General features: G+C 37.5%; 2 protein-coding genes across 2 annotated transcripts; both read right to left on the bottom strand.

Annotated features, from left to right (window-relative positions):
- Positions 1–7,086: 7,086 nt before the first annotated feature.
- Positions 7,087–16,845, bottom strand: acer3 (alkaline ceramidase 3). The gene is made up of 11 exons (XM_062433137.1): positions 16,706–16,845; positions 14,147–14,257; positions 13,983–14,035; positions 13,782–13,834; positions 13,409–13,490; positions 13,291–13,326; positions 10,583–10,641; positions 10,349–10,450; positions 9,982–10,086; positions 9,846–9,891; positions 7,087–9,685 (listed from the first exon to the last, which is right to left on the bottom strand). The coding sequence occupies exons 1-11, from the start codon at positions 16,806–16,808 to the stop codon at positions 9,632–9,634; spliced, it is 804 nt and encodes a 267-aa protein (XP_062289121.1). The 5' UTR covers positions 16,809–16,845; the 3' UTR covers positions 7,087–9,631.
- A 2,371-nt stretch (positions 16,846–19,216) lies between these two features.
- serpinh1a (serpin peptidase inhibitor, clade H (heat shock protein 47), member 1a) lies at positions 19,217–23,083 on the bottom strand. Its single transcript, XM_062433066.1, has 5 exons — positions 22,928–23,083; positions 20,720–21,341; positions 20,544–20,642; positions 20,208–20,440; positions 19,217–20,120 (listed from the first exon to the last, which is right to left on the bottom strand). Exons 2-5 carry the CDS (start codon positions 21,315–21,317, stop codon positions 19,818–19,820), a joined length of 1,233 nt encoding a protein of 410 aa, XP_062289050.1. The 5' UTR covers positions 21,318–21,341; positions 22,928–23,083; the 3' UTR covers positions 19,217–19,817.
- Positions 23,084–23,870: the final 787 nt, after the last annotated feature.

The following is a 23,870-nucleotide window of genomic DNA, read 5'->3' as shown; positions in this document are numbered from 1 at the left end:
CACAAGAGTATTACTGGGCATCATAAGAGTCAAAAGACTGAGCCAGAGCATCTTCATGTTTGACAGGCAGGCGTCTCAATAAGTCAGTCTGTCTTAGAGACGTGCAGCTACTGATGCACAGAGCTATATGCAAAACTGCAGCAGAGGCGACCTGTTAATTATATGTGGGTGCTCCTGTCCCAACAAGAACAGCAAGGTGGCTTGGCGCAAAACTGGGTCTTATTTAATGTCTCTAACACCAACCTCCTTATTTAAAGCTTCAGAGAAGGAAATCAGTTCCATCAGACCCAAAATTCTCCGAAACACCTCCTATTTTATCAACATTCCTAACTTTTGTAAAGTACCCTTATCTCCTCCGGGGATGAACAGTGACAACAAATATGCACATATCCTAGGAAGTTTGATAAAGAAAATAAACAACGAGCTACATCAAAGATTAAACTCAAAATTCACTAGAAAGATCATGTCAGTGATAGTCTTGGAATCGACTGTGTCTGCTTTCATATCACACTAAATCACATTAACTCATTTGACCACCTGTGATTCCTTTTGTTGCATATCAAAGTTCCAAAATCATGTTCAACAATTCCCTCAGTATTGTATAAGATTCAGACTCTTATATAGACTCAAAACGTAGGCTACTGGTTAGCCCTGTATTATCATTGATGTTGCATAATAATGAACAGCTTGTCTATAGGCCATTTCATGTCATTTCATGTTATATACTTTTTGACTTGCTTATGTAAAATATAGTTATGAATAAATGTTGCATGTTGGATTTGCATATTCAAAGTGCTATGGAGTATTCGTGTTATTTTATGGTTATGGATAATTGAAGGGCTTAAAAACGTTATAGGTATAGCCCACCAACATGCAGTACATTAATTCTAATCTTTACTGATCTGTTTGCAAGCTGAACACATTCCTTATTTATTGTGCTGCATTCTTTCTTTCTCTCTTAGTAAATGATCCTGCTAAACCACGAAACTTTCTAATTAAATAATAATGATAACATTGATACACCAATTATGGCCGACCACTGATGTGGTTTGAGGTGAAGCATTTAAAGTATAATTGATGTGCAGAAAGACCTGTTGTTCTTCTTTCCTTGTTTTTAATCTTGTTTATGCATCACTTTCGGACTTTCGGAAAGAACTAACTAACTTTTTCAAAAAGAGAATGTCAACAACAAGTGGTAAACATAGCTCGAGTTGTGGCAATTTCTTGTCCCGAATGTTGCAAGCTTAGACAGAGTGTCAGCTTCACACACTGATTAAAGATGCACAAAGTGTAATGCTGCACTCAGCGTTATATTGTCACAATCCATCTCTGATAATCTCTGAAACACTCATATAACCTATTCATCAACAATTGTTATTGTTACCCCACTGTTGAGCAGCTAAGTAATTCTCACGGTCACACAGTTACTTCCTTTTTCTTAATAAATGTTTTGAGTCAGTCTAAACTATCAGACTCACTTGACTCAGCACAGTGCTGCAATCAGAGAGAATAATAATATGACGTTGGCATTGTCAACTGTGCTATCGGTGCTAAAGGTGCTATTTTTTTCTCGAATAAGGCAAGCGCTGATATATTCCTGATGTATTTGTACAAGGAACAAAGCTTGAGGTGGTACAGGAGTTTAAATATCTAGGAATTATGACAGACAGCTATGCTTCAAACAACAAGTAAAATGAACTGTGAATACAATAAAATTCAATCTTTATAATTTCAAATACATTAAAAATAACCTAACTGTCGCTTCAGCCAAACTGTACCTTAGTGCGATGATTGTGCAACACATGACCTACTGTATAACAACTTGGGCACTGGCATGTAGGTCCATGCTAAAACCTGTTGAAATTGCATACAAACAAGCTCTTAAAATTCTAGATAAAAACCCCTACACATAGCATCATTGTGCCATCTTGAAGAAATATGGGAAAATATAATAGAATATTCAGATTGTATCCTGGTCTATAAAATCCTCAATGGGCTAGCTCAGGGGTGGCGAAGCATGTGCCATGAAGAGCCATGTGTATGCAGGTTTTCCTTCCAACCAAACACTTCAACAGGTGATTTCACTGATTAACACAGCTTCAGCCACAGAGGTGTGTTAATCAGTGAAATCACCTGTTGAAGTGCTCACACGATACCGAGTGACATACGAGATATACCGACCCTTGCCTCATTCACTAAACACTTAAAAATATGGTTCCTAAACAATGAATACTGTACTCATAACTTATCTTATCTTAAAAATCCTCTGTATGTGCTGTATGTATTTGTGTGCTGTATATGTGGGTTTATTTGTTGGGGTGTAATTTGGGGATGTTGCTGGTGTCAAACCAGTCTTGTGACCTTGTATACATACATACTTCTAATTATGTAGGTGAATACTGTGCAATAGTGTGTACATCTGTGTACATTTACCAAGTGCAATAATGTCTGAGTGTAAGAAATAAGTGCAATAGGGCTTTGTGCAATAGACACTAGCACTTTTACACTTTTGTGCAATAGGGCCATGTGCAATATAATCAACACACTGAAATGGACAATGTGCAATAACAGCCGTTTTTAATATAGCAGAACTTAGCACTTTAGCACCTAAACACTTTAGCACCTAAACACTTTAGCACTTAGCACTTTATGATCCCCCAAATTCTGGTCCTGGCAAGACTAACAAGATTTTCTGCTCATTGTTTATCAGTCTGATTACATATTATTATTATTTATTTTATTTTATTCTATTTTTCTTTCTTTCTCTATTTCCTTTTCTCTTCTTTCCTTTAAATAACGTTATTTTACATGTTGTTGTTTTAACAACAACCTGCCCCCAGGGACTAAAGATGGAAATAAGCCACTGGCTGTAATCTTGTGTATTTACATGTTAATGTTTTTGATCGATATGCATTGTCCCTGTCTTTTAAATAAATAAATCTACAAATGTACAAATATGACATTTGTCTAAATTTTCATTCTGGTAAAATGTTGGTTTTGGTGCTTCTTGACCTCAGTGCAGCCTTTGACACAGTTGAACATAAAATACTTATTGACAGACTGGAAAAGGTGTCATTTGATCAGATATAGTCCATATCAGTTCACATCTTCCAGGCAGGAGTCCCTCAGGGTTCAATTCTGGGTCCTCTATTATTCAAAACAAAATGTACATGGCAATAACATTGTTTATCACAGCTACACAAGCAACGCTCAGATTTACTTAACTTTCATCTAGTGACTATAATCCCATGGACTCATTCCATAGCTTCGAGCTAGTAAATAGCTCAATGCAATTAAAGTTGTTCAGTTAGATAAATATCAGACATAAATCATTGTATCTGGCAACAAGGAGGAATAAATTAAATATATTGCTCAACTTGATTCCAGATCTATAAAGGCAAAAGGTAGATTTCTAGGTGTTTTCATTGACTCAGATCTGTGCTTCAGCTGCCAAATTAAAGAAATAACTAAATAAGCATTTTATCATCTCAAACAAGTAGCTAGAATTAGAGGTTGTAGGATGGCACTAACTTCCTGACGATGCACTCCAACTGTAGCCAGTTTCAATTCTAAGTTAAAAACTCAACATAGTCCTGCACTGGAACTGCACTATAACAGCATTTCTAGTCTATTACTTATCCCGTGTCTCTCTTAATGGACTCCCAGCATAAATGACATGACTATGTAGGAAAGCATACTTTACATTTCTTTGTCTATAAATGACTTTTAAGTAACTTAAAGTAATATTTGTCTATGCATATCCCATGTAACATATGAAACATAAAATATTCCCTAATTGGGTTTCATAACAATGCTTCATGGTCATTTTTTACATTTTTCTCTCCTTTATCACATCTGTAAACCCAGTTTGTGGCAAAGGGAGGGGGGTTACCATTTCAATACTACAATTTGGGTTTTTAAAAAGGTCAGAAGAAAATTTAAAAGATTTAAATACTGTTATTAAAGACAGAAACCCATTATTATTATTATTATTATTATTATTATTATTATTATTATTATTATTATTATTATTATTAGCAGCAGCATGGTCTGTGACACCACAAACAATATGGAATTATATCAACAAAAAGAGTATATTTTTATCTCACTCTGATCATAAATAAATATGCTTTCATGATTTTTAATTTATGCCTTTTAGATTTCACAAATAACTTTCCAAAGTAATATTAGTTCTCCTAATGGACAGGTATATAAACACTGCTCCATTAGAGGGTTGACCATCATCATTACAGGATGATGAAATCCTCGAAATCCCATTACCCCTAAAAAGTGATCATTAGTAAATGAAAAAAATTAAGACTAAAACTAAAAGAAGCTGTAACTCAGCTGGATGTGACTTAGCACACTGTCTTTATTTCTCTAGTTAATCTAAAAACCTACACCAACAACTTAAGTTGAAATCTGCAGATGGAAAAGTGAAAAATTATTCATGTGTAGATTGTCAGAGTTGTTACTTTAAAATGTAGTACAGTTGTAGTACAGTCAATGTCAAACCAGCATGCCAAGTGTTTAAGCATGACGTATGGTAGCGTCATTCAGCCTTTTAATTAACCTGGGCATTCCCAGCATGAATCAGCTCAGTGTAGACAAGGCGTCAACCAGATTAGATCTATTCTACAGCGGGACAGTTACCTGACCTGCAGGAGCAAAAACTCAATGCCAGAACACAGTGTAATCACTAGGGTTAGTTGCTACAACTAATACTGAGTCAAACTCTGGAAAAAAACCTACTATTAAGATCCATTAGGACTTAATTACACACACATGTGACATTGGCTCATAATGCTGTCTTGCTGTCCCTGCAGGCTACAACTGAATTTAATGTTGGCAATAAAGCCTGTAACACTATTTTAATGAAGCACTGCTGTTTCGCAATACCTGGGTGATGATTTGAAGTTATAGTTCTCTCTTCCAGAGACTGTATGATACTTTTTCAAGCATGCAAATGGTGCAGATTAAATAAAACAGCTCTGACTGATTTTCAAATGAAATGTTTTTTTATAGGTTTTGAGTGTTCGGCACATTATGATGACAATGCATTTCCCCCCTTTTCTAACACGAAGGAAATAATGAATACACTGTTTTGCACAGCTGTGTGGCTCAAATAACAAAAACCTGATTCGTGTTTAAACTAAAGAGAAACAGGAGTTGCTTACATTCCAGTCAGTTGAGAGAGCAGAGGGGATTTTGCATATTGGTCACTACACAAGTGGTGTTTTCCTCCTTTTCTAAATGAACGGCTTCCATTAAATAAACCCACAAATCTGTGCCAGCTGTGGTGACATCCATGTTTCGAGAAACGAGTTGTTTGCGCAAAAAACCTGATTGATGTGATTTTATGTGGAACAGGACGAAAGCTCTAATAATAATTGTGTTTTTATGACTTGCTGACAATTAGTTGGCAGTAAAATCATGTTTGTGTTCACAGCAGTTAGGGAACACACAGCATGCACTGCAATTACATAACTATGTATGTTTTTGTCATTCAGAGAGGAATGTTTGGACCCTATGGACGTAGTTTAGTCTTTGCCTAAACTTGCTCTTCTCACAGTGTGCTGAGAGATGTCAAAGAGACCCTGACCCTAAAGGGGAATTGCACATTTTATATATAGGACATGTACGTATATTATACATTATAAAGTCTGGATGGCATTACTCCCCCCCCCCCCCCCTTCCCCCAACTGGTCGAGGCAGATGGCCGCCCACTTTGAGCATGGTTCTGTCTGAGGTTTCTTCCCGTTAAAAGGGATTTTTTCCTTGCCTCTGTCACCAAGTGCTTGCTCATGTGGGAATGTTGGATCTCTTTAAATTAAGCTTAAAGAGTACTGTTTAGACTTGCTCTATGTGTTAAGTGCCTTCAGATGACTTTTGTTGTGATTTGACGCTATATAAATAAAGATTGATTGATTGATTGATTGATTGATTATGTCCTGTGATGTACATACACATCATTATTGACTCCTACGGTTGGAAAAGTTGAACTGCAAGTTTAGAAGAAGAAGAGGGTGGATATTATCCCTCATGCACTCTTTTTTGGTATTTTTTGGTATCATAATAAATAATAAATAATCATTTTAAAAACCTTCATTGACTTCAAGGTTAAAATATGATAAAGCAGTATGTCAGACATATAATCTGAGTGGATACTGCGCAATTTGCCTCTCAAAACGACTTGTAAACTGTGAGCGGGGTCCTAAGTAAGAGTACACAATATATATTTCAAAGATTTCCAGGTTTTTACTACTATTGACTACACACACTTACACGAACATCTACACAATTTCTTCTCTGGAACTTGTGGCCGTCACTGTGATGAGCAGATTACTGGCATAAGTGCCCTGTGACTAAAGGAGCAAATTAGTGACTGTTCCGTTGAATAAAAAAAGTCCAGATGACACATACTTCCAGCCGTGTCCAACACAAACACATTGATTTATTCAGGAACAAGCCTTTTGTGTACTGCGGTTGTCTGCTTTACATCAATGCAAAAGTTCATGATGCGTTACTTCCTCGAGGTCCAGCCGGTTTATACAACGTCAGCATGGAGTGACGTGCACTGTTTGAAGAGTGAGTTGCACAGATGTGTTGTACGTTAATATGAGGTTTGGTCATTGGCGATTACAAAGAAAGCTCTGTCAACTGTGACACAACCCTTTCAGTGGACGCTACATTTCTTTTTTTTTGTCTTTTATATATTGCAATATTGACTGTCTGAATCAATTGAACAAATAACAGTTCAGTTACAGAAGAGCAAACTTCACTTAAGACAGAACCTGCAGCTAGTACATGACTGCCACACCTTCAGGCTGCATGACTCAATTCAAAGCCCAAACAACATAATAATATTTAACATGCACAAAAATTGTCGATGAAGGGTTCGTGAGTCATGCGTTAGTATCCCAATGATTGACGCTTCCGACTGGGTGTAATAATCTGATGTGACACATTTGCTGCAGGTGCATGATGATATAACTGGCGTGTCCCTTTGCAAAAGTCTGCATGTTATAAACACATAGTAAGTTACAGGATATGGTTTTAAAGAGAGGTTCTTCTTTGGACAACATGTTAGTTTGACAAGTTTTCTTTTTATTTGACAATACAACGATTAAAGACTGGCACGTGACCAAAAAACTGTTGAAAAGGTTTGCTCTTCTGGCCTCAGCACATACTGTATAATCGCTTTTAGATACAGTTAACAATCATAGGAACCTGTACCTAACTTGTTGGAGACATGAAATGAATGGGAGGCCAAAGATTCAGGCACAAACTTGAATTTAGAAGCTGTTGTTTTTCCTCCCGATATCCATGGGAAGGGCTCGCTGCGAAACACGAGAGAACACGTGAATGGTTTGTTGATCATGAACATCAAGGCAACTTGGATTACACTGCAAGGATAACAATAAGGCACCCTTCTTTGAAAACTGCTAAGTTCTACCGATGAGCAGTCACGACAAGATAATAACATACATTATGACATAAACATTTGAATCATGTTAATACTTATCTTTCATACATTGTGCTTATGAATGTTTGCAACACTGGGTTGTTGTACCCAAGCATATGAGTCGGTGCATAATGTGTGCACAATGAACTGCATGTTGTCCGGCACACAGCAGTTTACTGTAGTAGGCCACACAAACACAACATCTCCATACAACAACAATGTTGTGCCATCTTCCAGTTACTTTAAGCTCGAGGTTCTGTTGTTACCTTTACAGATCTGCTATTTCACAGTAGCAAAACAAACCTTTCAAATAAAAATGAAAAAACCCTTCATTTCACAGCACAAATGCAGTACATGAAAACTGAGGCGATTATTCTTTAAGCTCTACAGTAGGTAGGTAGTTCCTCAATGCACTCTGGCATATTTGGCAATGTCTGAAATAAGCTGGACATTTGTGTCACCTAGTGGTTGTTTGATGAAATTATTATTATTTTACAATGATTTACAGCGTTATGTGCCAACTCTTCAATGGGATGGCCTGGCATAGATAAATGAAAGAGAACTATAAATAAGAAAGTAATAAATTAAATGCAGCAGTTTGTAGGGGAGATGTTATAAGTATCTGTAGATAAAAAGAATTCAACTTGTTTTATTCAAATATGTTTCTAATGAGTAACGAGGCCTCAACCACATCACTGACCTACATCATGACAACTGATATTAAGGGAATTTAGTGTATCGAAGCAGGAGATAAAAAGCTACCCACAACTGACTGTGTTTAGCACCACATTCCCTGCAGTTTATGAAGATAGAATAATCCGGGCATGCTCCGTTCATTCAATTGGTCCGTTGACTGAATTGGAACAATGACAATTAAAATGTGCTTATCTTTGTCAGCTGGGTTTAAACTATCAGCATTTGAGGTCTCATTACTCTCCAAGTTATCTGTACAGATAAGCCACAATGATCTTGTGGCTGATAATGTTTTGAGATCAATCATAGACAAGCCAAGCCAATGATTTCCAGTAATATTTCTACCTGTTTACATTATAAGTGCCTCATCAGACCCTTCAGATGCTGCTCAAATCCTGACAAAGTGGTTTCTAAACCTACAAAATGCTGGCTGTAAAATTATACTGCTTCACAAATCTGATTGTGTGAGTATCATGTTGCAGACTATGATATTTGATACATAAAGTGACTGCTCTCTGTATTTAAGAGCATTTTTAACCCTGTTCTACTAAAAATTAAAAGTCAATATTAAGATGATATGTAACAAAGCACTTTTTCTCTTGCTTGTTAATGGCGAGGTAAAACATTTATGTCTCTCACATTACAACACTGTTTTACATCTCAGAGCAACTTTGGCAAAATATATATATATGTATATAAATAAGAAATGAATAATTCCAGTCTTGGCATGTTTTCAAGTAAGAATGTTTTCAAATGAAAATGAATCCTGTGGCCGAGCAAAGTTATGAGGATTTTCTAGTCATGACTGCTGAGCTACAATGACACAGTATTACTTTCTAGCTGGTAGTTTATATCCTATATATAGTGCGCACATCCAAAAACAATGACACTCCTTAAAAAGGGATATAACAACACTGTGTTGTAAGAAGAGCTCCCTCAGCTACTTTTAAAACTACATAGAAGCATTATTCTTCATTAAGGATTTAAAAATCTTTAGGCTTAGTAGATTCAAATATCCACAGAATCGAACATACAACGATTAATATGCTAATTGTGAATTCTAAATTGACACTGGTTCCCCCTTTTCCCAAAACCCCAAAATAAAAAATAGCATCCATAACCCCTTCAACATTAACCACTGCAGTGGACTACACATCATATTTGCTTTTGAACTGAATGACCAAATAAAATGATTACACTTCAATAAAAATGACAGAAAAGCTAATCTAATAAATTATTAGTGTTGAAAAAAAAAGCTTCCATTTCTTAAAACTGGAGTCAGTGCTATACTGTACTTAGTAAATCCCCATACAGCCGAACCGAAGGTTCCCTGGGTTGATGCCTTGAGGTCCATACTGCCCCCTGGCTGTGGCAGAGTCCCCAGCAGTGGCAGAGAGGCATTGGCAGGTCCTTGTGCCGATGGTGTCTGGGTGTGGCAGTCACCATCCTTCAGTTGGTCCTTGTCCCTTCATCTCAGCTCGTCTTCTGTGGGTCAATGTGCAGTGCAGGCCAAACTCCACAGATAAACTAGACAAAGTTAAGCAGATGGTAATAGATCAGGAGCTTTGATTTCCTTCACAAACATTCAAAACTCCAAATGCAACTGGTCAAGTATGAAAATGAATATATTAATTCATTTAATTAAATAAAGGCCTAAATGTTTGCAAAGGCTACTGGATAAACATACCTTTACTTTTGGTCTGTACTTGAGGTAGGTTGATCTGATCTGCAGACTTTGAAAAGATAAACATTTGATTTTAAAATACATTAATATGTCTCGTAATACAAAAAACTGCAGCATCTGTGCTAAAATAGGAGCTTACCTGAGAAGTATGTGCAAGTATGATCCCAGGCCTGTGAAGATGTGCCACCAGGCGTGGAACTGTGTTACTACTCCAACACCAGAGGGCAGCGTTCGTCTAGTGGCTCTGAAAGACCAACAAATGGAGTTTAAGTGAAGGGAGCTGATAAATCTACAGTGAATTAGCTGATACCTTTCCAGGAACTAACTTGTCCTTGATATGAGAAAAACATTACATCAGCTTTATAATAACACAAATTGTGAAAGTTTTCCACAGTGCTGCCATTAAAGGACGATATTTAACTCTGTTTTGATAACTTCAGAGGGACATGTTCTCAGTTAATAACCAGCCTTTTAGTATTGTTCCCTATATTATTCCAAATATTTACCTTATTGAGTCACAGAAGATATTGTCAATGTTCCACAGTAGAAAACCTAACATAAAGATACCTAAGGAGGTGTAACATAGAGGTTTGAGCCATGGGTACACCCTGAAATAGAAACAAAAACAAAAGAAAATCCGTCAGCATGTTGTTACTCTATCTTATCTTCTTATCTCATGATCAGCAGTTATATTGATATGGTAATGTCTTCAAAATGAATGGTCCTCTTTGCAAACTCACCATGTTACAATGAAGATAGATCTCAGCACCAGGCAGGCTACTAAAGCACCATACATGACCTACATACAAGAAGGAAAACATTTATGGGTTAGAAACACTTGTGGAGCAACAATGATAACACATTTAGAGCAGGAACTAACATTACACATTGATTATCATTTTACCATAAAGACTACTTAGTAACTATTGACACATTTTCATTACAACTCATCAGAGCTCAAAGTGACAACTTTAAATAGCTAATAGCTGGTCCCAACCAGGCTAACAGCCATGTTTAGTTAATCCTGGTGTTTTATTTATTCAGTCAGCTGTCACTTCAGTCGGAAATAAATGTGTTTTAAAGTTAATTCATGGTCTTCTGTATGTATCCTGCCTCATTTTTATCAGCCTGCATTAAAATAACAGGTACATTATAATTTTAAAACATGTCAGTCATTATTAGTTGTCATATGGTTATTAAAACTGCGGTTCATACTGAGGTTGGAGGTTTGATGAATGTTATTGCAGGTTTTTAGATGATTAGAAAAGGCTGATAAAGCAAAGGTGGATTCGATGAAGTCAGTGAGTGTAATACATAAAGTCCCATTCCCCTGTTTCTTTCTTCACAACGGTGTGCCCTTGTTTGGATGTTAACGCGTTAGATGAATAAGCTGTAATACTGAGAGGAGCTTTCTGTGCAGACTGCTGGGTCCCAAAGTTCAGCACCGAAAATGTCGTCTTGCTGTGTTTTTGGATGCCAAAACCGCAAAAGCAAAAACACAAACTTAAAAGTTTTATGGCATACCAGCCACTGCCAGTCTACTTTGGTTGAACGCTATTAGACGGAAGGATTGGACTGAAAATATAATCAACAACGCTCGTGTTTGCAGCGCACACTTCATATCAGGTAAGATTAATATGTAATGCATCATCAGTTTCAGCCTGGGTAACGTTATGGGTTAGACTAAATTGTGACTGAAATTACGTTAAGTTAATCATTATTTGGGGCTGCAGTAGTTGTGGTGACAGTAATAATATGTCAAGTAGTAGCAACTGTAGCAGCAGTTGTATAACTTGAGTAGCAGTAAGTTAGTAGTCGTAGTAGTAGAAGTAGTAGCAGCAGCAGGCAGGTGTAATAACAATAGCAGAAAGTCAGTATTAGTAGTAAAAGTAAAAGTCACTGTAGAAGAAGTAGTATGGAGTTAGTATTAGTAACGTGAGTAGTGGCAGGCAGCAGTAAGTTATTAGCAGCAGCAGTCATGGTAACGTTAGCGAGAGTAACTTAGCTCTCGTACTTTTGCAGTGGGAGCAAATCTTGAACATGTCCGTTCACAACATAATTATAAGCATCTAATGGTTTGTATGCCTTAATTTTTTCTTTTGTGTAGACGCTGTCTTTCACCACTAAGGCAAAATGTAAACTGTTCATTGTGAAAATGACAGTAACTCCTTGAATTGTAATTATGACGTTTCTGTGGAGCAGTGGTTATTAAATGTATATATTTGGGCTACTTACACATTCAGTCGGTCCATTATTGTCTGTCAGGCTTTTTCTCTCAGTTTAATTACATCAGAGATATTTCTTTTTGAACATATAAGTTTCACCTCCTCATTAGTTTCCATTGGAAGCTGTTGCTCACTTGGTAAGAGGTGTTTGGCACACGTTTTTTCCATGTCTGCATCAGTAAGTCTGTGATCGATCGAGTGGTCTATGTAAGAAAGCCGTGAACATGCACGTATCTGAATTACTTAGACATGGCTTGACATATTGACATATTCTCATCCTGGATTGGTGAACGGATTAAGCCAGGATGCACTGATGAGACTTTGTTGAGCCTTGCTTTTTCAGTCCTGGATTTCTTAATTCTGCTTTTGTGCAACAGCCCTCTGACTCACTCAAAAGAGCCAGACTTCCCATTACTAATAATAATCCATAAAATGAAACATTAACCATTGGGTTAAACTGTACACCAATTATGTCCACAGTGTAGTCATAAGCTAAAATAATGGGTCTTATGTAAATATGGCTTCCTTTTTAAAAAGTTGGGAACCACTGTGCTAGATCACAGAAAACACACAGGTGTGTATCTGTTGCTTTGTTGCAATAAGTCAAAGCGGCACAAACAGCAATAAGAATAAAGCCTGCTTCTATTTAATATTGTAGAGACAGCTATTCATACAGGCAGTCACTCTTTGAATCAAAACTCTATGTTCATATTGGTTCAGTGTGACAACATATCAGTCTTGTTATGAACCAGCGTGGAGCTGTGTGATTAGTAAACAAAGTCAGCTGGAAAGAGTAAACAAAGGCAGCCCTGTCACTTTGTTCTTACTGTTGTACAGAAACACATAAATATGACTAAGCAGGCACAGACACACTGAGAATAATTGAAGCTGCTGCACTTATCTAGGTTTATGTAGACGCTTCTTCTTCTGCTTCTTGGTAACAAAATGGGCGTCGGTTTAATGCCATAATTAAGGATTTAATGCTGGGTTTAAGGTTCGTATCTGGGGTTTTTAAAACTAAACACTTAACTTATCATCAGCACACAGTAAAACGCAATTAAATGCTTTTTTTATATGTGTAATAATGTGATTTGGTAATGTTTGACGACCAGCATTCACCACAGTAACGCCCAATGTTTACCCAAGGTAAAAATTACTTATGGCACACTGAGCTCTAATTGCAAACAATGTGCAATCTGATTACAACACAGAGTGCTCCATACCTGATGAAACACTGGCTCCTTCCACTGCAGGTACACCTACAAAAACAGTATGATGCTTAATTCACAGCAATGCTTTAAAGTACATTATCAGCTTTATATTAAAAAAGTAGATACTCACCACAGTGACTGTCACACTGAAGATGAATAATAATGCAATAGGAAATAAACTGAGGCTGTTCTCTTGTTTGAAGCACTCGTATCTGAAAAAAAAAGAAGCAAATAACGAACTGAGTTGAAATGGAGAAAGATATTTGAGGCCAGGCTGGAATCAATAGATCTATTACACACAGTATACTCTAACAGCCACAAGATGATGACAGATTGTAATTTCTTGAAGTGGATCAAGTGATCAGGAAAGTATTTACTGGTTTGTTTTACAGCCGCAGTCACACCAAATTTGTTCCACTGAGTCATGTGGCCAATAAAGTAGGTAACATTTTCAGTCTTGAGTGCTTCAGCAGTAATAAATCCAAAAAGGCTGCGCCACTTACAGACAGTAGACAAAAACGCATGTGCTGTAAATCATTGGCAACTCGTCCAGTAACTGCAAATAATAACACAGAGAAAGCTCAAATTAATACATGGCATTACGAAACAAATGTATCCATTATAAATACTTCCTAAAGCAACAATGGGTCTGATTCAGGCTCATTTACACACTTTTTTACAGATATGACTGTAGCTCAGCTCACCTGCATCTCATACAGCAGAGTCATGTGGAAGCACCAGGATCCAACGCCGACAGCTGGAAGACGACCCAACAAAACATTAAAACTGAGAGCCAGGACATTCTCACACATACTGGAAATATAATTATGGTTTGACGGCATTAGCAGCACATACTGTACGGACTAACCTGCCAGTCCGAGGAAAGAGCAGACGTAACGAAACTCCAGGCCATCGCGAAACGTCTGGATGGCTCCATAGATTGGAGGAAGAATCATAATCAGGTTGCTGACAGTGTTCCCTGTTCAAAAAGAAGACAGAGACAAATTAGAGATGGATGACTATACACCTGTGTGATATCTGACCAGCTTTTTTCTGCTTCCTCTGTGATTTGAGACTTCCAGTGAGGCAGTCTGGGTTGTGGGTTGTGATCATTATGACAACCGCATGGACTATATCTTATTACAGAAACCTGATCACTGCAGGTGGGTCATACACACACTTCTGCTGCAGTGTTTGCTGTCAGTGTATGAATTTAATTACTGTGTGTTTACCAATTTAATGACTAACATTAGACTTGATATTACTAAAATAGTGTTGTTGAAATGACAAGCACAGGTAATGAATAAATGGACAGTTTTCTAATGTTCTACAATGTGTTGCTGCACTATTTTGTGTTGCACTGCTGCCATTTCCACTCATTTGTAAGGAATGAGATTCAAGTGAGCATAAAGCTGCATTGTGCCCTGCGTGTAAAGAAATGTGATGACAGAATCACTGGTATGAAACCTGAAAAGACAAAGAAGAAGAAAAAAGTGGAGGTGAACAAGGCTTCAAGCAGAATCTTTAAGCTCCCCTTAAGCAAAGTGTTTAAGCCTTATCTACAAAAAAAGACCTGTAGTTGAACTGGTGTCAATGTTTGTACTTGTTGTACTGTTGGTACATACACATATATATCACATATATATACCTACAGAGAACCCGATAAGGCAAGACCTCAACACTGATCCTAATCTTGCTGTTTCTGGGCGTGGCGACGTACAAACGCAGGTGTGTAAAAACAATCAGACTTGACCAGGATGTAAACTAGTTTGAAAACTAATACTGCTTACTGCTAGTATTTTCACAGGCGACACGACAGTTACCCTTTATCTGCAGGTGTCTGATAAAAATTCAGGGTGTCGCCACAAAGTCCTTGGAGTGACCATATGAAAATGAACTTTGGTTACTGATAAAAAATACATGGACGTGCCAAGAATACATTTGTTTTGTTGTCGGCCTCTCTCTCTCCCTCTGTCTCTTTCCCTCTCTCTCTCTCTCTCTCTCTCTCTCTCTCTGTGTCTGCCTTCTGCCGTAACCACGTGCTGCTATTAAAAAAAAGACAGTTAATGCACAGAAACACACACACATGCATCAAACGAGGATTAAAATCACGGCGGTGTCTCTTTTCCACGTGAACAATGCCACATTCCTGCCATTGTAACCTAAATCGCAGTTTAAACGCCAAACGATTCTTCTGCGACTGCAAACAATTATCCAGCTTGGCCAGCATGTGTCATTTGTGCAAATAAAAAGCCTCTACTGTCACTATCAGAGATACACCGTGTTTGGACCTGTGCCAAAAATTTGGAACACATTTTAATAAAGTGTATGTAGTACTACGACTTCTTTAGGACAACAAAATGAAATGTATATCACTAATAAAGTTGTTAGTGTGGACAAAAACACAGAAAAAGCCTATTTAAACTATGACCCACTTGATCTGAGTTACTTTGGACTAACTGTTGCATCACGACTCTGACAGATAGACAGAATTAGAAAATAGATATAGATTCACAAAAATATAGTGTTCTTTCCATTTTAATCTTCAATTCTACAATGACTCTACAATTCATTTGTAGGATGTTTGAATGTATGCAAATGACAACAACATGTTAAGTTGGTGTGGCAGTAATTAATTGGAATAACCTTTCTTTTGAATTACCACTTAATACACGCACAAAGAAGACTGGAGAACAACTGAATGTATAACTCTGTTCACTGTCAAGATCTTTAACTGGGAACAAAGCAATGAATGATTCTTTTTTTTTATGGCACTATTTACCCAGTGTAGCTTTGTTGAACGCAACAGAAAGAAAAGAAAGTGCCTCTGCTTGAAGATGCATGAAGCTTATCTATAATAGACCCTGAACTCTATGTTAACATCTAAGATAGGCTCCTGTAAAACCAGTTTTTTTATCATGAGACGAAGCGATGAGGCGCCCTGAGAGTCTGATGGTATTTCATCAAGTTTTGAAAAGGTGTCTGCAAATGACTTATGCGCCTTTATAAAGCGAAACCTCAGCGACAAGAAATAAGTGTGACAGTGAGGACTGACGGTAACCTACGGTGTCTCTCAGCTAACACTCACTAATCATCTACCTACGATAAAGCTAACGTTATAACGTTATATGCAAAAGAGCTTGAAACAGAAGAGGCTACCGACAGCTTTTCCATTCTCATTAGTTAGCTACAGCTGTAGTTGGTTTAATGCTGTGTAAGCTAGCATTTAGCTCATAGTATTTGCTTAAAAAATGAAGAATTAAGCAGAGTAATAAGATAGTAAATGTACTTATTACAACCGCTGCTGCTACTTCATGTTTACGTTATTCAGAGGCGACTATACGTGCACGGCTTTACCGCCCCAAAGCCTTCTAATACAAACACCCACGTTTCTATTTTTTAGTATCAATGCTACGCTTATACTTACAAAATTCTGCCATATAAAAAGAGACGACATAATTTTCTTCACACCAGTCCAGCGTTGAGGTCGGCTGCCCCCAGTATCCCTGCCTGTCCAGCGACGGAGCCATGATGGAAAGAGGAGGAGGCTGGCTGCTAACGGATGTAGTGCCATCACAGCGCGAGCACACACCTCGAGCCCTCCTCCTCGCGACGATGGAGAGGCACGGGCACATATCAAAGTCCGACGCTTATGTGCACGGGCGTTTCTAGCTTTTTGGAGGCATGTGTAAACCCCCCCTACCACCACCACTACCACCAATCTGCACTATCTGCTTTTTACACATACAGATTATTATTTTAATTTAAGGAACTCCGCTGCTGTTTACATCAAAATGAAAAACAAACATTATAAATAGGCTATGTTATTATTATTTTTTATTGTATTTTTTTAATAAATAAATTATAAATGTATGACCAAGAATAAACATAAAATTAAGCATTATAAAGTCAACTTCAAGTAAGTTAGTATTTATAATAAACTGGCATAAAGATAAGGGTGCAAATGAACTATGAGGAAATAGTAAATTACACAGTTATCATTGAAACAGATGGCTATCAATTATCATCATTATCATCATCATCACCATGCTCAAAGATGCTGCTTCCGTTGTAGAAGCAAAGCAATCACATAAAAAATCTTATTTTAATTTAAGGAACTCTTATGCATTGCTTACATCAAATTGTAAATACAATGATTTATAAAACAAAAAAACCCAATATTTTGAATAAATTATACATTTATAACCAAGAATAAACATAAAATTAAGCATTATAAAGTCAAAGTCAAGTCAAATCAGACAACTAAAGTACTATTTATATTGAAACTGGCATAAAGATAAAGGGGCAAATGAACTATGAGCAAATAGCAATTTACACTCATTTATCACTATGACTATTAAAACAGAAGGCTTTCATTTATCATTATTATTATTATTATTATTATCATCATCATCATCATCTTCATCACCATCCTCAAAACTGTTGCTTCCTTTTTATAATCAATGTAATCACATAAAAATATTATTTTAATTTAAGGAAATAAACATGTAATTTGTAAATAAAATGACTTGAAAAAACACAATGTTTTGAATAATTATAAATGTATTACCAGGAGTCAGACTGCTAAATGAATAATCAATGGTGACAGCTGCTGGTCCATCTCATGATTTATACTGATCATGGAAACACAACTGAGGTGATCTTGATAAACTGATGACTTCAGGTAAGGGAGGGCGCTGCATTACCAAATTCCACCATTCCAGCAGAAAACAAATATATGTTGGCTCAAGGGTCCCGCTAGTAGGGCCCTCTAGTGGGGTCAAAGTGTATAGCAAGAAAGTGCCTTGCTGATGTGATACAGTAAATCCCAGATACTTTAACTGTGAAAACAACTGCCAAACATATACAACTGTAATTGTAGATCATAACTTACTACTGTAAATAATAGTTATCATGAAACTCTTACTAACAAATGCAGTTACCTTGAAAAATGTTGAATTCTAAGCATCTATTTACTCAGTAATTACCCAAAGAATTAATAACCATTCCCAAATTAACCAAATTATTTTACTAACTAATCATCATTATTATCGGTCAAAATATGTAAAGGTCGGTATTAACTTAATTGTACTGTATGTGGTACATGTGACTTTGTGATTCTAGTATTTATATTACTTACCTTTTTTATATAACTGAATATAGTCATTTATATTTGTAAGATTGTCAGTTGTCAAATAATTGCAATAGCTACTGCCTAAACAAGGCATAGTGTATATAATATGTTTTGTGACCACAGAAAAAAGGATCATACAGCATGATTGGAAGCCTTTGGTGGAGTTTTCCATAAACTCTGCTTTTTATCCAGTATTTAAAAAAAATACTCAGATATCCTCTGGAGGGAGCCAGACACTAAAAATCCTAGAGTTTATTGTTGCAATGACAAGACTTACTAACATATGACTGTATTTTTTTCATAAATGGTGGATTGATCAAACATCCTGCATTTCACTTTTAATGCAATTACTATTATTTTAGCATTTCTCCTCACCAAATTAGTCACTTGCTTGTAATTGATTTCTTCGTGGCAGTTTCCAATCCTTTCCTAATGTAAGCACTCTGTAGGGAATTTGATGATGTGGCTTTTTAGCAAGTGTTTTGCACCCAGGAGCAGCTGCAGCACCCATCTGGATAACCCAAGTATTTGTTGAGGTCTAAATATTTTGAGTGTGGGACTTTACTGATTACAGTAAGAAGCTATGTAAGTCCCGCTGTTTACCATATACTATATACCATTAATGCAATAATGAAAATATTAGATGCTTTGCTCAAGTACAGATGTCCGGGAGGACACAAAATCACACTCACTGGAATTTGTTCATGTTATTCAGCTGGAAAATCCCACTGGGGGCCTGACTTCAACAGACATGCCCAAGGCTAAACTGCCATCGCACACAGACTTTCATCCTGGAAAACTGGCCATAGGGTTTTTTTCACTTTTATTGCAAAAACAGGACATTTGTAACAGTCTCAAAATGCACTGATGTTGTAGGGATAATGTTGTAGGATTTGATTTAGTTGCCAGTGTAGACTTGTGCATACAAGGTAAATCATTTTCAAGAGAAAACAGCAATGTAATCTTTTAGAAATATGAACAACATGGTGGAAAGCAGTGGTTTAATATATGTCATAATATGTCATTGTTTTGTCAGTTAATCAGTAAAAAGTTTGTTGTGGTCAATGATTACAAAATCTCTTTTGGGTTAGCACATACTGATGACAACATTTCAGATATATTCTCTTCTCGTTTGCAGTAGATTCAAGTAAACTGTGCTTTTATATTTATTAAATGCATTAATCAGGGAAATCACACTTAATGTAATTCCTCAATCTGTAATGTGATCTACCATTACATTAAATATTCACAAAACAAAATGCTTAAACACATCTCGTCAGCCATGTGTTGTGGAATGCTGTCGACGTGTGATGTAGAGGAATGTACGTTTCTTTTCCCCTCTTCTCTCAGCATATTGCAGTACAAAATATACAAACACAGACATTTAACTCGGATCAACGTGTGGTTACAATTCATCTCTCATCTTTTCACCCTTTGGCCTGACCATCCTGCCAATGAACAGAATAGAGTTTGTCTTCTGGTCCTTCACTAAGAAGATGAAAGGGTGGTCAGCATAGAAGAGTTTAGGGTTTTTCAGCTTGTCTGTGCCAAAGACAGATGTGTCCATTGGGTTTCCCTCTGTGTCCCATTCCATAGCAGAAGCGTGGAAGACGTTGGACAGGTAGAGGTCCTTCTTCCCAGTGATTTTGGACAAGTCAGCTTTGGACTTGTTTACAGCCTCTGTCAGGCCCAACTTCTCAAGGTGTTTCTGATGAGGAACAAAAAATACAACGCATATTACATTAAAGAAAGCTACTCATACAGATGTTAAAACCAACATATTTTGTTGTTTTACCTGCAGGTTGTGACTGACTTCCATGCTGACTTTGGGTATAGACACCGCTACTGCTGTCTGCTGCAGCTTGCCCATCCATGTGTCCAGCTGCTTCTTAGTCAGCATCTTCTCCAGTGTATCCAGAGATCCCACATGGTAGGGCATGAGGAACAACAAAGTGGACTTTTTATGAGCCAGGGGCATGCTCAGGATGGACAACTTATTTGTTTTGTCATCATAGTAGTCATAGAGACCTGAGGAAACAAATTAAAATGTGTTATGCCATCTCTCGTGCCTCATGCTGTGCACCATTTTCTGTTCTGCATGACTGTAACCTACAGGACTGTCTCCACCTACCTGTGCGGTGCATCATCTGTACTGACACAGTGTAGCTACGGGATGTCAAGAAGCCACGGTTGTCCACCATCTTATGATGGAACTGCTCATCCCAGTGAGCTGTGGGGGGGAAAATGATTATACTTTAAGTTTGAGGAATAATAAACTGAACATATACATGTTTTATACACACTCACGTTTGAAAAACATAGCATTAATGATCATTGCCCCGTCAGTCTTTTCTACATCCTTGGTGACCTCAGGTAGTTTGCCATCAGTGGACTTGGCTGCCCACTCGTTGATGGATTTCACTGCACTCTTCTTATCTTTGAAGTTTATCTTGGAGTGGTCATAGTTGTAGTGCTTTTTGCTGCTCTTCACAAAATCATCCACAAATTTGATGGAGCTGGGTCCATACAGGCGGTTGCTAATCTTCCAGGTGACGTTGCGCGTCTTGGGGTCGCTCACCTCAGTCAGGAGCTCGGCCAAACCAGAGTGCAGCTGCTCATCTTTAACTTTGCTCGCATTCAGAATGGTCTTTACCTGAGAGGCAGTGGAGTCCTTGCCCCCAAGAGCCACCAGACCCAGAGAGGTGGCCACCACGACGGGGGAAAAGAGGATGTTTTCTACGTCTTTCTCCTTTGCCATGTTCTGGTAGAGACTGAATGCCAAGTTTGCACTGTTGTCAGCCAGGATGGTGGCGTGGTTACTCAGGACTTTGTCTGCTTTTGCAGAGGTGGCAGCTGAGGTTGCAGTGGCCAGAAGGACCAGGGCTACCAAGTTTGTGATCCACATGGTGTAATGCTAATCAGGGAAAACCTATAAGAAAACATGAACACAAACAACACATACTGTCATTAATGTATTGAACTGGAGAAGAGACATTTTTTTGGCTTGATGTTCTGTTTCCGTTTGAAATATCTTGTTCTCTTATTTTTCCAACCTCAGGAAGTCCTTATTGGACATATTGAGGGTTTAGTCTGAAGTTTTAGACGATAATAGCAGGGGGAGCTCGGTCAGCCATACAAAGCAAATATCTCCCAGGAGGCAAGAATTACATAACAGCCACATAGGCAGCTGCAGGAGGTATATAGCCATAACATGGATGGGCTAGATCAAATGTCTGGGCAACACAAAAGATTGCAGATTTTACCCTTATAGAGGAATGATGGTTGGTGCTGATTGGCTCCTCATAGTGTGGAAGAAGTGCTTACACACACATATATACGCACACACCCAATGTCAGGGTTTTATTCCTGTCCACATATATTAATGGAGGTCAGCTTTAAAAATAGGAGGTAAATACAGTTTGTACTACAAAAATCTGTTTGTGTACTGAGAATTGACCTAGCTGACAGAGCATCAGCCTCTTAATAAAACACATTAAGAAATCCACGCTCTACTTAAGACCGAAGGTATTTCATACATCAAGAATGTCTTGTCAGCAGCCTTGTTAACATGTCTTTACAAGCTCATTGAGGCACAAAGCCAACAGAGTGAGATGGAGCCATATATGACTGCAACAGGCATGGAAAAAGTCACTTTTAAGGGGGCAAAGTGGAACTTTTATTTTGGTCTACATTAACATTTTGCTTTTATATGTAGTTAATAACTAGTACTTAATTACTAGTTATTAGTTACTTAAATTACTCTATGAGTTCTTGCAAGCAAATTAAGAACATAATTAACAATGGTGAAAGTTATATAAAATGCTGATGATGTGATCTAAATAGTATCTGAAAAGTATACTGCATTTGACATTTTGAAATCGTACTCTGTTTCTTTAAATATCAAACAAGCTAATGACTAACACTGGTAAATTTAGTTTACCCTTATTTTTATTCAAGTCCACCTATCCAAGTCCATCTGAGCCTTTTGTATTGTATATCATCACTTCAGCATACACTTCATATTATGATATCCTTAATAACTGTGATGTACTCATCAGACATATGACTTAGTATGAATGATTGACAGGGAGTTCTATTATACAGTTTTAATGCAGAATAGAATCTGTATATGTATAAATCATCAATAATGTTCATATATTTTGGAAAACACTGTGTAATTTGCAGTTTAATATGTAGACAAAGGAGAGAGAGATGTCGTCTGTCACTGATGAAATCACAGTCAAGAATTGCAGCAGGAAACTCCCTAAAAGTGAACGCTTGATTATGTGCAACTTCTATTTTTTACATTTTCCTCCACTTTTTCCAACTTTTTTAAACGTCTCCGACAACTTTTATAAACTGAACTGCTTAAATCTACAATGGAATCAACAGCTGCATATCACAGATTTAACTTTATGGCCTCTTTTCACATGACTGGGCATTTTCCACTAGTTGCACACACAGCTTAGAGCACTAACTCTCCCTGCCCCCCTACTCCCACTACTTTTATCTTACCTTATTAGGTTTCTTCAGTAATTCAGCCAGTTGTCCCAAAGCTGCTCACAAATAGATCCTCCGGCACCAATCTGTTTTTATATAAAAATTAATGTATCTGATGGCTGGGGACAGAATTGTACAAGACAATTGCAGGAATTGTCATGCCGGTTTTCAGGGCATGAAAATCTCTGAAGTGAGAGGAATCTTATTTCCAGGCCAGTCCCGCCCATAGTATCCACGGGTTAGAGGGGAAAAATCCTCCCCCGCCAGGTCCTAAAGCCTGAAATTGTAGTCCAATTGCAGCACTCAGACACCCACTGACCCACAATCAAGTTATATTACTCACTAACTGCATTGAAACATCAGTATATAAGACAGTTTCATCATTATATCCTCTGTTAAACACTCAATGCAGCTCCCATTGTTATATAAATACTAAACTACGGTTTGATGTAGAGACCGTTATACATGCTTTTAAATTCATGTTTGCACTGCTGCACTGATCTGCACATCACTGGCTCATGAAAAATGCATAGAATTCAGTGTTACTCCTTCCAAATAGGAAAATGGTGGCAGTAACACATAACAGTAATTAATAGTCTATTGTTGTTTCAGTGCTTTGACTCTTTTCATTCCCTCCCCCACCCTGTAACTGCTCTTCAGCCACTCTGCCACATCCAGACCTAAGACAGTGTAAGGAGGCAGCCGGGACTCTGTTCAAGGTTGAAGTTAAACAATGGACAGCATTAACTTTCTGGCAACAGCTTGGATGCTGTTAGACCATTCTGTTGGTGTTTCTCTCCACAGTTTGTTGATAATGAACCATTGATTATTGATGCAATTTGCCTTTTTTTTAAATTTTTTTTTTATCTCTCTCTCACATGTCAGGTACTAGTCTGACTGAATTGGAAACGACCTTAATGCTATTGTGTGTTATTAATTGGCATAAGAGAGGAACAAA

This window comes from Scomber scombrus, chromosome 14, assembly GCF_963691925.1.
Source record: "Scomber scombrus chromosome 14, fScoSco1.1, whole genome shotgun sequence".
Taxonomy (NCBI): domain Eukaryota; kingdom Metazoa; phylum Chordata; class Actinopteri; order Scombriformes; family Scombridae; genus Scomber; species Scomber scombrus.
This window is presented reverse-complemented; position numbering and strand designations above follow the sequence as displayed.

Bases quoted from the DNA above. Each gene is read 5' to 3' on its own strand.
- acer3 (XM_062433137.1), bottom strand. From the start codon at position 16,808: ATGGCTCCGTCGCTGGACAGGCAGGGATACTGGGGGCAGCCGACCTCA. The intron at 14,036-14,146 runs GTTAGTCCGTAC...GTCGTCTTCCAG, and splicing joins CTCTTTCCTCGGACTGGCAG to CTGTCGGCGTTGGATCCTGG. The intron at 10,642-13,290 runs GTATGGAGCACT...TCTTGTATGTAG, and splicing joins AGGAGCCAGTGTTTCATCAG to GTCATGTATGGTGCTTTAGT.
- serpinh1a (XM_062433066.1), bottom strand. From the start codon at position 21,317: ATGTGGATCACAAACTTGGTAGCCCTGGTCCTTCTGGCCACTGCAACC. The intron at 20,643-20,719 runs GTGAGTGTGTAT...TCCCCCCCACAG, and splicing joins TAATGCTATGTTTTTCAAAC to CTCACTGGGATGAGCAGTTC. The intron at 20,121-20,207 runs GTAAAACAACAA...GTTCCTCATCAG, and splicing joins AAGTCAGTCACAACCTGCAG to AAACACCTTGAGAAGTTGGG.